The sequence below is a fragment of the Lissotriton helveticus genome, chromosome 6 (assembly GCF_964261635.1).
Source record: "Lissotriton helveticus chromosome 6, aLisHel1.1, whole genome shotgun sequence".
Classification (NCBI taxonomy): Eukaryota; Metazoa; Chordata; class Amphibia; order Caudata; family Salamandridae; genus Lissotriton; species Lissotriton helveticus.
The window spans coordinates 1359926312-1359941894 of NC_136067.1; the positions used below are offsets into that span (position 1 = coordinate 1359926312).

At 44.2% G+C, this 15583-nt stretch overlaps 1 protein-coding gene across 1 annotated transcript in view; it reads right to left on the bottom strand.

The window, feature by feature from the left end:
• Positions 1 to 15583, bottom strand: part of PGBD5 (piggyBac transposable element derived 5) — a 522626-nt gene that overhangs the window by 273847 nt on the left and 233196 nt on the right. The window contains exon 3 of the mRNA XM_078649089.1: positions 3790 to 3924. Coding sequence (XP_078505215.1) covers positions 3790 to 3924 — 135 coding nt within the window. The remainder of the gene's footprint in view (positions 1 to 3789; positions 3925 to 15583) is intronic.

The window sequence follows — 15583 nt, forward strand, 5'->3', positions numbered from 1 at the left end:
CTAGCCTACATACCTATGCTTACGTCTAACAACATGGCAGGGGTGATAGCAAAAGGGGTTAAGTAATTCCCGGTTTTAAATAGGTCGTCCCTCATTTGGTTTCTCATAGTCCTCCTGAGTCTTAATAGCCAGCGCAGAATCCTTTTAAAGGCGAATTGCGCAAGAGGACTTCCTTCTACCCAAAGTAGGGATAATCAGTCTGGGACCATGCGGAGCAGAATTGGAGACATGAGAAACAGCTGGTATTATATTGTTTGGTGGCACCATTGACTACTATTTTAGTGGGTACATGATAAGGTTAGTTGTCAGGTAAAAATAATAATAATGATAATTGCTACAACTACTGCTTGCTTGGGACAAAGGCAGCACAATGTTCTTGTTGCTGAGCACTTAGGTTTGATAAAAGTAATAAGCACTTGCTTTAAATGGAGGTAATAACCTTAAGAGACTGGATTAGTGTCACCAGTCCAAGGTAATACAGTGGTATTAGCAGGCAGAGGGAAGTATTTAGCAAGACCTACGCTGAGCCACTTACCTGGGGATAAAGTAGCAGGAGGAGGGGTATCAGTTGAATTAGACATCTGGTCAGCCTATCTAGAGGCGGTTTGGTGGGGGTGCCGATAAGGTACCGTAGTCATAGGCTGCATCTCTTGTAGGAGTAATTGCACATCAAGTGTAATATTATCATGATTAAGCCAGCCTGGGATACAATCACGTGAACATCTAGCCATTTGGTCTCAACTGTGTATAGAAAAGCACCAACTATCACATAAGGAGCAGCCTCCATCAGCAGGAGGAAGCTGTACATCAAAGGAATGGCAGGGTGTGAGTGAGGAATCCCTGCAGAAGGGACACCTTAGAGCTGGTTGGGCTCTGGGCGTGCGAGTGAGGGGGCTCTCCTGCTGTTGTTTCTGGACTTTCAGTCCGCACTGGTGATGCTCAGTGGATGTTCTACGGGTGTAATGCTGGGCTCTGAGCACATTGGCTAGGACAGATGTGCTGGTGATTCACTCTGGGGCAGAAGGGGAGTGTAGGAGGACTTACGGAGGTGCTCTCTCGGAGAGTCTGGGGTGGTGACAGCCCATCATGGTCCGGGGTGGACAAGACGCAAAGGGCCTTGGGGATTATTCACAATTGGTTAGGGTTAGAAGGTTTGGGGCCTGAGGACGTTTCAGCTCATTTGCGGAGTGCGCTCAATAAGGGTCTGCCTATCCCAGACGTGCTGGTTATTCACGTGGGGGCCCAAAACCTGGTCTCGGGGGGCAGGCGGGGAGCCAAGGAGGCATTATTCTCTCTTCTTACTTGGATCAGAAGGGCATTACCAGACACAACCATTATTTGGTCAGAGGTTCTCACCCGGAGAGAGTGGGGGGGTGAGGTGCCAGCAGCAGCCATGAATGCATCAGTAAGTAAAATGAATGGAGAGGTGGAAAAGCTGTTGGGGGGTTCACAGATCCTGGTTATTAGACATAGCTTGCTGCAGAAATTGACTTCAGATGTGTATCGAACGGGGGGTGTGCACCTGACCAGGGTAAGGTTGGAGGTGTTTGTGCAAACCATTCTGGGGGACATTGCCTTACACCCTGGAAGAGTGGCAGGGCGTTAGCATGGGGGGAGGGCAAGGGCGCCAGTGGGGCGCCTTGCCCTGTGGCGGGGTCCCTTCTAAGAGAAAAGACTGGGGGACTCCTTTTGGATGGAAAAACGGTTGACCCTGGAGCAGGGGAGGCAATTATGGCGGCTCTAGGCAGGCGGGAGAGGGGGCCGTCCTGCTGGTGGTCCTGGACTCTCTGGCTCTACCCTAGAAGCTGGTGGCTTGGAAAAGGGGGTGGTGTTGTGTCCTGCTGGTACAACACGCCTCTAGAGATGCCAATTTGTATATATATATATGGTAAACTGTAGCGCATATGTAGGGGCGCAGAATTTATGTGTGAATTAATAAATGGTCAATGTGGGAAGTTTTACCCACAACTGAAAATGGTGTTTGGTATAATAATAAAGCTACGCAGAGGACATCAATCATTTGTAAGTGTTTTACTGGGGAGGGGTGAGCCAGGGGTGATGAGCGAATGGCACGAGATATCCCCACTATTATGGGTTCCTGATAACTCCCTTTTCGCCTCATTCTTTAGAAAAGGGATTGTTTCCTTTATGGAACGCACATTATTGCATTATTTGATGTGACTTGTTCTAACTATATTTTTTACTGTCAATTCTATAATCTGATTGATACATTTTGAACTAACTGAATAAAAGAGAAGAAATTACTAAAAATTTTTAATGATAATAAAATCCTTAATACTAATCAAATTCTCATTGTTGACTTAACTTAGAAATTTAGTGTGGTGATTAAATGTTGTCCTGATTTATAGCTTCTGGTCTCTTCATATACAGCGGCAAAGTTCTGTCGCAGGCAAGTGAAGCCCACCTAGAGAGAGGGAACGCGGGGAACAACCCTATTGGTTTTAGACAGAAACGTTAAACCGTTTTTATTTCATTTGATTCCTGTGCTAGCAAGCTCACAGGACAAGACTGTCGACACAGAAAAGTTGTGACATCTCCTAACATATTGGCTGGATACTGTTTGTTGTTAACCTCATTGAGAGACCTTTAGTACCTTCTTCCAGCTCATAGTCTTCCAATGCAAAAGCAATTGATGAACGTGGTTTGTGTTTGTGCACACTGAGGATGTGGCCTAGCTGATTCAACTGTAATGTCCTTTTGTTGTATAGTCTGGACCGCTTTGCTTATGGCAGGACCCATTCTCTAGTGGCACATTGAGCAACGCAAAGATGGGCGAGAACGTATCCTAATGTAATTAACACTAGTTGAGAGTAATTGGAAGAATGTAATCCACCATTTTTTGCTTTTCTCAGTGAATGTCCCACGCGAGACAGGAAGTTAAAATTTGGGTCCATGCGTGGCTAGGCCTTAGGCGTCACTCTGAAACATACTAATGACACCCAACAAGCCCAAAACATGTCTAGGTTTGTTTGTGTTCCATACACACAGGTTGTGGCCTAGAAGGTCAGGAACCGCGATCCCTTTTGTGGCAGAACCAAGAGTATTTGCTTAGGGATGGTCCCAGTGCTTAATCTGTGCTGGTGTTGGCCGGTCCTTGATACAGAACTTACTTCTTAACACAATCTCGTCTACTACAAGATGACGCTGTCAGTTTATTTTTTAAAAGAGCACATGAGTGCAAAGTATTAAACAATTCGATATGTAATTAAGTATAATAATAATATCAATTTACCCAGCCCATTATTGTAAGTTTGGGAAAGCTGGTACAGTCCAAATGATCACATTTACAGGAGTGTAATAGGTAGTAGGTTGTGTTGATACTGGTATTTGGCAGCACTGACAGGACTGTAGGTGGTGCAAGCTGCAAGGGATCCCTGAGAAATATCTTAGACCCTGGAACTTTTTTTTATATAATTAAGCACTGGCTATTCCCAATCTGTAAGGGCGCTGAACGCAAAAGAGTAATGAACTAAAATGTGGTCAGAGTAATTACCACCAGCAGGCAACATGACCCATGCCCATTCTCAGAAGATTTTCGGAAATGTTCAATCACATTTTTTGGCTAAAGTTAGTGATTCGTGGTGATTCACACCTAGGAGCAAAGTCGCACGCAGCAAGATGCAACCCCAGAACATATAACTTCTACAGCAGGACAGCCAGCACACATGCAGTTGGGCAGTTGCACCACAAGAGGCCGCACTCTCAAGGGCTCATTACTGTATCTCGCAGGAGGCGCCAGTCTTTTTGCATCACATCACTGCTACATACCTGGCATATGAACCCGGTGGAAGAGCACTGCCTGACCCACAGACTGAATTTCCGCTTTTTCCTTTTGCGTAATTCCCGCTCGGTGCAGGTAGCAATGAAGACGGGGTCTTCGTCGATCAGGGGTTCGTGTAGCACCTGCAATGCAGAGAAACCCAGGGGAAATTATTAGCATTCAATCTAACCCTGATGCGAGGGGGAAGATAAAAGGCAGAGATTATAATACAGATACACGCATTTTATTTTGTCTCGAATACAATGGTGAAAGGAAACAGGTGGGGACAGACTAGCAGATGCTCGTGCGATAAAAGGCATAAATGGAGATCACAGAAATAGATAAAACAGCGAGAGCGCGTGGCGGGTTCTATACAGCGTGAGTGACAACTATCGACTAGACCAACAGTCCAATCAATACACACCGCGAGGAGGCGCGAGAACAGCCACCTCTCGCACAGGCTCGTTTGCAAGGGCCTCCCGGAAGTGGCAGACGACCACATGCATCATTGTAGGATTTTGCATTTCCTAAATTGCGAAAATTAAGGAATCGCAATTTAGGAATTGCAAGATCCTATGCATCAAGAAATCCTAAATTCTTTTAGGATTTCTTAATTTTCGGAATTTGCGATTCCTTAATTGCGAATCGCAATTAACCGCATGCGTGCGGGCGGAATTCCGCCCGTAGGCTGAGTTTTTCAAAATCGCATGTTACGTGACGAGCTGGGCTCGTCATGAGCGTGCGAGGAGGCTACCTCATGACGAGCCCAGCTCGTCATGAGCGTGGAAGGGGTTAAGGAATGGCATTACATTGATTCCTATGGGCCTAGAGGCCCATAGGAATCAATGCCGTTTTGCATTTCTTTTTTTGGGAATTCGCAATTTTTTGATGCATTGCAAGAGTGCAGAAGGGACCCCCCCCCTCCCCCCCTGCACCCCTGAAATGTATTTTAAAGTGCATGTTTCACACACACATGTCCTAAGGACATGTGTGTCTGTAACATGAAAGTTTAAAAAAAGCATTTTTGGGCATTTCCATAACTTTTCGCAAATTACCACGAGGTTCAACCTCGTGGTAATTTGCACCCCCTAATTGCTAATTCGCAATTTAAAAAAAATATATTGCATTGCTTTTAAGGAATCGCACAAATGCGATTCCTTAAATGCAATCACATTTTTGGGAAATGAAAAAAAATGCGGTTCTTTAAAAATTGTTTCATGCATCCCAAAAAGTGAATTTGGAATCGGAAACGGCCGATTTTTCCGAATCGCACCGTTTGCGACTCCAAATTCACTTGATGCATGTGGCCGAGAGTGCCTTGTGGCTAGTCAGTCTTGCATGGAATGGAAGACGTCTCCGAATCACATCCCAGTTACCAGAGGGCCCGCCTCCAGGAGAGAAGCAGGCTGTGGAGTGAGCAATGCTTACTAATGGCGAAGATTTGGGCCCTCATTTAGAATTGTCTGTGGTTTATAAAAATCATTTAAGTTGTTCAGTAAGTGGGGGTTCCCATCATAAAGCATGCTAAACTGTTGTTAACTTGCCTTGCTAACAAACAGAACAAGCCTTAGCAATGATAGCCAATAGGTCTCGCCTCTGGAACCTACTGGCTTTACCAATGGGTTTTAGCCATACAACAGCATCCCCAATGCTGTGCAGCATGGCTAAATACAAAATATTAATTCTGAGATGTGGTCGCTTTTTATTCTTTTTGTTTGCTGATCCAATTTGGATTGGCAAATAAAAAGAAAAATGTGCACTCAAGACTTTTTTTAATCGTGATGGGGAGAGCAAAACTGATCGAAGGCGTGGGGGACGGAAACAACACGAAGGGCAAGGAGGAGGAGGAGGAGAAGCAACGGGCAAGAGAGGAGGGCGCAGGTGGGCTATGCCACATGAAGGGTGTGGGTGGGGAGCAGTGGCTGAAGTGGGGGAAAAAAGTTGGGGAACTGTGGGTGGAGATTCAGAGGACAGGAATAACCCGAGGATCGGGTGAGTGGGCGGAGTCAGGTGAGGCCAGGAAGAGCAAAACATTCCAATTTTTTGTATTTGCTTGGAATGTTACTGACCAGATACAGCTTATTATGTTAATCAATTCAACCAATGAATACACGTTTATTTAAGGTGTAATATGAGTTCTTGACATTAAAATACATTCACAAAGTGAGATACGTTTCCAATCACAGAATGTCCCAAATAGGCTCAAAATTAGAATCACAAGCCATTTGTCTCCGAGCCATGCAGTTTCTGTCATCAATTATTCTCCCTTTTCCCACAAGAGCAGTTCAAACCTGAATGTCAAAATATCCTAGTTTGCAAATGTTTTCCACATAATTATGACTCTGCTTTATTTGCCACATAATACATCATCTGCTGCATAATCTGACGATTTTAACAAAAAAATTGTTTGTAGCTCAAACATAATAAAAGTTACTAAACAATTTAGTCAACACTGTGGCATAATTTTGTTCTCTATTCTAGTGGCCCCAAAACAGGCAGCACATGTTAAATGGGCTTGTGTCTGAAGCAGAGAAACCGTAAAGCTTGCAAACTTACTTTGGTGTGCATGCGAATCCTGAATTGCCGATCCCTGGCGAATTGTACTGCTACTGCTGAAACAAGGCCAATGGAGGTACCAAGGGTGCGGCGGACTGGCCTCAAGGGTACTGTGACCTCAGTGACAGAGTCCTGTTGGTCTAGGGCAGTGGTGTTCAGACCTTTTAATGCCGCCCCCCCCAGTGGGAAAGAAAATCATGGCCACCCTCAGAATTCTTCACAATTATTTTATTAAATTGGCAAGTTACGTTCTCTTACTGATTTAAAAATGCAATCAAATACATGATTGCCAAACATACTTTTCTGTTAAGGCAGGCCTTACTAACGAGAACAAGTATTCACACTGTAACTGTTTGAAGTCGGGGTGGGAGTAGAAGAATATACAGAGTTCCTTCCCTTTTGACACCTTCTCCCAGCTAGTATATAAATAGCAAAATATGAGAGTGAGAGAGCACCTTGGTGCCACTCATTTTTTTCTGCTTAAAACAAAGTACTGTTATCAGCACAATACTTCTTTTGGCCAGAGCCTGGCACCCCCCCGGGATCACTTGAGGTAACCCTAGGGGGGCCTCCCCAGAGTTTGAAGACCCCTGCTCTATGGTGTGCTGCTTTGTAGGCCTGCCTGCAAGACTGGAGGTGAACTTTAGAACGGATTGTGGTGGACAGGCCTTCAAGGTTAACCCACACTTACCACTGCTATGGTCCACCTGTTGGTGCTAAGACACCAGGGCTTCTAAGGTCTAGCGGGGCCTTCTAAGGTCTAGCATGGGAATGTGCTACTTCAGGAGAGTGGTATGGTGGACTGGTCATGAAGCTGAACCTGATTTCCCTGTTACAGATTTGGCAGCTCTGACCATAGTGCCACATCCTCCCTCCACTGAACACTATACTGCTCCACTGAGAGAAACTTGCAATGCCCCAACTACTCCCCAATTATGCTCTGCTATAAATACCTGGATGTGACTCAATTCAAATTAAGCACTATATAAGAGCAATATGCTGCCTAAAGAAAAACGTAACAACATCCTGGAAAAAGCAAAAACTCAAGCGAATGCAAGATCAAGTAAAGCATGTGAAATGTAAGCAGGAACAACATGGTTACACTAACGCTTTTACACTCACTATTCAGAAATCAGTGAGTGCTTTTGCTTGAAAAGTTAAGGTCATGACTAAAGGGCCCGGAAGGAACCCGTTTCAATGTCCATTGCTTATATCCTTACAAAACGTAAGCAGTATGGTTTAAAAAGACCACATCCTTGAACACAGACACGCAGGACACATTTTATAAACTAAAATAAGGAAATCAGCTGATAAGGATCACATTAAATAATTTCCACTCCACACATCAACCAGGTATTGCAGTACCTCCAAGAATGGTGCCCTTCCCTACCCAGTGTAAACAATGCTGTTCAAAGAAAGACGAGAAAACAAAAGTAGCACTTCATTGGCAAACTCTGTAAAGTGGCACTAATGTGTTTGGGTGTGAATAAAACCAATCTGACCACTTTGTGGAAACTCTGTCGTGCTTTAATTAGTTTTTATGTGCGTTTTGAACCTTTTTTTTATTTCAGTCCTAGGGCGGCACTTTGGAATAGAAAATGTCAGAAAAAAACACATTTACCAGCAAGAGCCGTTTCTTGATGTCACGGTTTTCAGCAAGTGAGGGGGAAGAAGCGGAACAAAGACATTGAGGGGGGGCAGCAGAGCAGGAGGAGTGGAAACTGTCCTTGTCTTCTCTGGGCAGGAAGGAAAAGACATAGTCCATGTTTTTTCTCTGCCAACCCCGTCTGTCCTCGAATGGCCACAAACAGGCAAGACTTATCTATAGGCCGTGGCTATTTCTGTCGTCTTGGGGAGCATTTTTAAAATAAAAAGTAGGGGAACGTATTCTATTAAAGTAAAAAGGTAGGGGCACACCATGCCCTGCAGATCCCGCCCATTAAGACCGCTGGTGGGAGGAGAAGAAACAGAGAGAGCTACCTGGAGTGGCATAGAGTGGGGGATGAGCAATGGGGACACAGAGCAACACAGAGTGCAACGGGACAGAAGTACATGAGTTAATCAAGTGGAACACACATACATTCTCATGGAGTGCTTAACCCAAACGATCAAAGTAGTAATTGAAAAGCAAGCAGTGGAAGAAGAGAAGCAAGCCAACCAAAAGAAATGGCAAAGATGGGTGTGACAAACAGAAGATTGACAAGCTGAGACACAAATAAGAAGTGGGGATATGAGAGTGGCAGAAAAGCCACTCAGTGGAAGCAATGAGTGGCCTCCAAGCCCCTGTATATTCTTGGTAAGCCCACAAAATGTCTCACAACAGACAGTCCATCTGCTGTTCAGTTGCCTCGACTTAAAAAGCAAGTAGAAACTCCACCTCGTCATGTATTTATACCTACATTTATGGTCATATAACAATTAGCTGTTGTAATAACAGACACCAGAATCCTGGTATTACTGCTATTGTGTAAATCTTCTTAAAATGAGGGTGTAAGGGCTTATAGCCTAGTTTGAACAAATTGAATAGGGTCGCACTGCTTTTTAACCAGCTTGAATAATGCACTCCCGTGAGATGTGCTGAAACGCAGTGGTACATTCTCTACAGTACCCAACCTGAACACAGGAAGCGGGAGTAGCCTTCCATTCCCAACCCACATCTAGAAAATATCCTATTTCTGGAATAGTTGCTGACTAGAATCCGGTAAACGTTTCAAACTGGGTTTTGCAAATCAAAGGGAGTGTTCTATTTGTACAAGGTTCTGATTTTCAGCAAAAATTAAACCTACTTCCCATACACTGAATGGGATGGAAGACTGCAGATTTATGCACAAATGAAACCCCTTTGGGGATTCCTAGCAGGCTTAAATGAGGTATTGGCCAAAAATACCTTTGTGAATAGGGCCTAGGGCATCCTGATGATATTAAGAATCAGCCATAACATAGCTGCAGGGGCTGAGATTCCATTTTCATGGAAGGGGGCAGAAATCTTGCCAGTATATAAGAAGGGTGACCGCTCCCTCCCCAACAACTATCGGCCCATTAGTTTGATCGATTCGATCCAGAAAATTGTGTCGAGAATGATCCTAGCAAGAATTCAGGGTTGGATCGATTCAAATAACATACTCTCCCCTATGCAGGCAGGATTCAGGTTTGGGACTAGCACTGTTGACCAAGTCTTCCGGTTCACATTACTTTTTTGGAAGGTGGTTCTGTTGGGTGGCGGTATGTTATATGCCGCATTCGTTGACCTTAAGTCGGCCTTCGACTTAGTTCCAAGGAAGAAGCTGTGGGAGGCCCTTAGTCGCATGGGCTTTCCGCCTGAGCTCTTGAGCCTAGTCCAGCGACTACATGAGGACAATTATGCCCAGGTTAGGTGGGGTAGTCAGGGGCAGGTGACCAAACGATTCCCTGTACAACGAGGGGTACGCCAAGGCTGTGTCCTAGCCCCCACGTTGTTTCTCCTATTTATTAATCAGGTTACCCAACATTTTATTAATACTCAGTCGGATGCACCAATGTTGGGTGGTCGAAAGTACCCCATGCTAATCTTCGCAGATGACACCCTCCTCCTTTCCAAAACTAGAGCTGGGCTTCAGGTAGCCCTGAATAGATTTTCCGAGTTTTGTACAATGAATGACTTGCAAATAAATGTGGATAAAACCAAATTTATGGTTTTTTGCAAGAAAAACCCCCCTAAGTGTACAGTTTCCCTAAACGGAGTCCATATTGAGCAGGTTAGGGTCATGACATACCTTGGTGTGACTCTAGATCACCAACTCAATTGGAACCCCCAAGTGGAAACGTCTAAACTCAAATTTAATAGGTTGGCTGGCTGTTTGATCCATGAACAAAAGAACTCCCTTACTAAGTGTGTTACCCCTGCCCTAAAAATCTATGAGGCGAAGGTCATCTCTGCAACCCTTTACGGAGCCGAAGTTTGGGGTCATAAGAATCTCTCCAGTTTGGCAACTGCGCAGAATAGGTTCCTACGGAATCTGGTTAGTCTCCCCCAGTCCACCCCAACTAAACCCCTACTGTTGGATCTTGGTTGCAGACCGATCGACGAGATGGCCCAGTACCGCCTGGTGGCCTTTTGGCGCCGCCTCTGGACCACTCCCGAGCTTGGTCTGTTTACCCGAGAGCTGGAGGAGGTAAAACTCATGTGGGGGTCGCACAAAATACACTGGTTTAGGGTAGTCAAAAATGTTTTGAACATGATGGGTCTCCCGGAGCTTTGGTCCAACCCAGGGGGGGCAACTTTTCCATCTAAACTTGAGTTTAAGGCGCTCTTTTGGGCTTGGAAAAAATCTATTCTTGTAAACCAATCCTTGGACGCTAATCTAACTGGCTCTTTTTTAGTGTATAAGGCCATTCCCTCACTAGAGCAGTATTGGGATTTAATCACAAGCGTATTAGACCGTAAACTATACCACCAGTTTCGAATCGGCACCTTGCCCATTAATTCTTTTACAGCAAAATGGGACACGACCACAGGAAATAAATGCCACTGGTGTCCAGACCAGGAAGAAAGTGTTGGCCACTTCTTCTTTGGTTGTCCTGTCTACCGAGCACCAAGAAGTAAGTGGTTAAGACCGATATGCTTGACCCTGAATAGTGGTGGCTACCGAGATGCACTCTTCAAACTTCGTGTTATTAGATCAGAAACCGTAGTGGTCTGTGTTGCCAAATTTTTGAGATGGGCCTGGTTGATCCGATCTAAGAAATTGGGCATCCCTGTACGTTGAACGCTCTTATTCAGTTATATATAGTGCCCTGTATGGTTATTAGTGGTACCAATTCATGTGCATGTTATTTGTGTCCCATTTGTTTCAATGTACATATGTGTAAAGCATCTTATTGTTCTTAGGAATAATTTGTGTATATTATTATTTCGTTTGACTGCTTTTTTTTTATATATTGTGTATGATTGTACATTGTCTTTTATGAATCTTTTATTCGAAATAAAGACTTATCGAATCGAATCGAATCGAATCAGCCACTACCATAGCTTCACCTTAGTGAGTATGAGGAACAGAGACACTTTCCCAATCACTACACTGGTCAAATGAAGCAGGAGAGATTGTTCAGACAAAGCAGCATAAGCAAAACAGTGGGTAGCAAAAGGTAATTTACAATAATGATAATAAAAACAGCAAACCTAGAGATAAGCTTGATTCATTACTTTACCACTAACCCAGTTGGTTAGACCTATGAGTTTTCGCTAAAATGTGAGCGACTTGCGTTTGCATCCGTTTTAGAGTTAACTCAGACAAGTTGGTGAGAGGCAATTGCGCTCTCTCTCACTTTGTACCTGGTGGTCACTGCAAGTGCTAACAAAAGTGGAAGTAGTAGTAGCATGAACAAACAGGTGCAAACTCTATCTGTGCAAAATATTCCTAATTTATTTTTCAGTATATATAGGATGCAAATTGCAACAACAGCAAGACGTCAATGTGATTTGCATCTGGGTGTACGTGTGCCAGCTATATGCAAACTTCTCTAAACAGGCAGATATAAGCCCTTACAGAAGTAGGTAATTAAAGAAAATTATTCTATGCTGTATGCAGAAGCATGTATATTTTTAGTGACTGCTTCCCTCTGAGCCATTTGCATCTCTCTCTACTCAGTCACGTCTCAAAAAATTGAAGCATTTGTAGCGACATCTTGAATTACAATATGTTTTTGGCGTAAAAAGTCATTTTATGCTTCAGAGGGAGAAGTGCAAAATAGGGTTTCAAGAGAGGAGGAAGGTCGAAGAAATAAATGTGGTAAAAGCACAAACAAAACAAGAAGAATAGGTGGGTGTCATAAAAGACTCAGGCCTCAATTACGAGTTTGGCAGTCCATAGGACCACCAAACCCGTGGTGGCAGTCCATGGACCGCCAGACTGGCAGTCCACCCGCCGTATTACAAGTACAGCGGTTGTGACCGTGTATGAAAGTGCCCTTTTTTGCATGGTTACTCCCTAACTTTTTGCCAGATACCTGATGCCAACTTGACTGAGTGGGAGCTGGGACCTTGCTAACCAGGCCCCAGCACCTGTGTTCTTTCCCAAAACAGTACTTTTGTTTCCGCTATTGGCACGCCTCAGGGCCACATGTAAATCCCTTGTAAAAGGTACCCCTGGCCAGAGAGGGCCTCTGAGGTCTGCAGCATGGTTCGGCCACTGTGTCTGCTGTTCTTCCAGAAACCCTGCCAGGCCTCCAAACAACCCTGAAGACCCCACAACCTTCGCCGAAGGGCCAAGAACCTCCCTCCGGACTAGAGGCTCTAGTCCCCGGTGTCTGCCGGTATAAGAACTACCAGAACCGCTACAGTGAGGACCACCACCTGTGTTGACGCGACTCCCTGCTACAAGAGAACTCCAAGAACCACTGCAGTTGAGGACCAACATTCATGTCGATGCAACTCACTGCTACCCAAAACCTCCAAAGGCTGCAGTGGTAGAGGACCGGCATTTGTGCCGACGCGACTCTGTCCTGCCAGAAGAAAGCACTGTAGCCGGACGGCCTCCATGACCACGCAGGATCCTTCCAGCCCAAACCTAGCTGTTCACAGTCCCATGCCCGAGAGCCAGAACCCTGCTGCAAGTGGCCCTGTTTCCCTCCTCCTGCATTGCCTGCCCGATCGCAACTAACCCAGGACGGTCTAACGATGGCAGAAAACCATCCGATATCCAACAACCGACCGCCAGCAAACGCAACTGCACTTTTGTTGGCCGCCTGCTGAACCCTATCCCGCTCATTGCCCACCGCAAGGGTATATATCAATGCCGATATCGACCACCTTAGTGCTGATACTGAATTCCGCAACTTTAGAGTGATCACAGTACCCCATGACCGACATGCGCTCAGTGTTGGCCTGAATACAACATATCTTCTTCTAGACTAAAATGTGTTTTGTGTGTGTGAAAAGTATTGGTTGAGGCTACACAAACCTTTTGCAAGAATACTGAAAATATCGCATAATTGGAACGTCTACTTATCTGTAACTGAGTTATACTTGGTTCCTAAACTAAAATTTACTAAAGTAAAAATGTTCCAACCATTGGCCTGGAGCTAAGTGTGTTTCTGCCTTGTATGAGTATGTATAACAAATGCATTCATACTGCCCTCTGATAAGCCCAACTGCTCAGCCCAGCTACCACTAAATTGAGAGTAAGGTATTATCTACTTTAACCTCTGCCAATCCTTTGGGGACTCACTGGACTTTGTGCACACTATACCTCTTATAGTAAATGCAAAGCCAGCTTCCTGCAGACCGCTACTGGACCGCTGCAACCGCCAGGATCCTTGATTCGTGGCGGATGCACAGCGGACCGAGGAAGTAATATGCTGTTGGTGCTGCAGCGGCACTGCAGAGGATATTACGAGTTTCCTCGCTGCCCACTTTTTCATGGCAGTGAGTCTGCCATGAAAAGGTGGCGGTGAGGAAACTAAGGGGGCCCTACAGGCCCTCCTGCACAGATGGAAATGAACATGTTGTGTCACCCATTACTTTTGCACCACTTGTTCCTGCACGGACAGAAATGCACAACATTGTGCATTTCTGTCCGTGCAGGAATGGGCTGCGGCGCTCCAACAGCAGTGCCTTTCTACGGCTCTTTTATGAGCCTTGGAGAGGCACCGCTTTGGGACCGCAGCCACAGGACCCCCTGCTAGTATTACAACTTGTAATGGGGCAGGCGGACTGACTACATATTTAGTGGTCTTGGAGCAGGGCACTGGCGTGGTGGCCCACTGCAAGACCACCAAACTCGTAATTAGGCCCTCAATATATCTTTATGGAAAACTGAAAAACAAGATGCAGAAGTAGAGTAGGAGTGGTACAAGCAGATTTGTGCAATGTTGTGGATAAAAAAAGTCTGTCATAGAAGTGAAGGGATCCCTGTTTTGTGACTGATAGGCAGATATGTACTACTTTTGTTATTGAACATTTACAGATTTCATAGCTGCAAACAAGAGTCAGAAATTTAGAGGATGGAGCAATATATAAATTACACATTCACTTGCAATATTGATTAAGATTTAAGAAAAATGTGAAACTATTATACCCTTTGTGTAAAGGAACAATTGTCAAGTATTTGTTCATGCTGACTTATGATTTCTCTTTAAGCTGAAGTCTACCAGGCACAGTGCTTATATTTGGGACAAGGGTTTAATTCATCAAACTTTGACCCAAAGAGAGAAGGAGGGGCGAGAAAGAGAGAAAGTGTACGACTGTGGAAGAAGAGGGATGTGGTGGGATCAAGACTAGGCATATTTTGGTATTGAACAACCTCGGCATTTGGCAGCACCAATAGTGAGATCCTAAGAAAACCTTTGGTCCCCCAAGGAAATAAATGTAAGTTCTCCAAGGGTAATGGTGAGAGAATCTGGATTTTAATAAAGACACATATGCTAACATTATGCAAAAAGACCCTTTATTGCGTCTTTATACCAGCCTTTTTTTAAAGCATACAACAAAATTCCAAAATAGAACATCCCATGACACATAAACTCCAGATTAAAAACTCACTTCCTCTTTTAATCTGCTCTGTGACTAATAACATAACACGCTGAATGTGAATAAATCCAAATCTTGACTAAGTCAATTAATCAATAAAACTTTATTCAGACGCATTCTAACATCCATAAAAGTATACACACAAAAAACGCAGAAAAGCACTGTAACATATTAAAATACAATGCATGTTTTAACTCAGTTCGACAAACTCTACTGCTATGAAAATTCCTTCTCCTTAGATATACATTCCTTATGGCAGCTCTGTCAGAAATAGAAAAACAAATTACGGTATTAACATAAAAGATATACATTATATCCAACAATTTTTAAAAACATTGCAAATAATTTAAAATGTAAAAGTATATATTTCTTTATAAATTCTCCCAGCAGGTGGGAGGGCGGGATAATGTTAGCCTCTGTTTTTTTAAATAAAATCCAGATTCTCTCATCATTATGCTTGGTGAATCTACCTTTTATGTCAAGAACGGATGCTACTTTATGCATGTTCAAAGCTTCACAATGCTACAAGGCACTTGCTCAGCTACTTTCAAATAAAGGCACCAGACCAATCAGCCGTTGTGAAAATGTTCTCCAAATGACTACCTCACCAAAATGTTTTTGAAGCCATTGCTCCTTCAAATCAAGAACCCTGAAAATGTTACATATCCACGCCTGACTCACACATAGAAACTCTTCTAGCAATAGTAGCAGTCGATACGGCCTATAAGAGTTTCACCAAC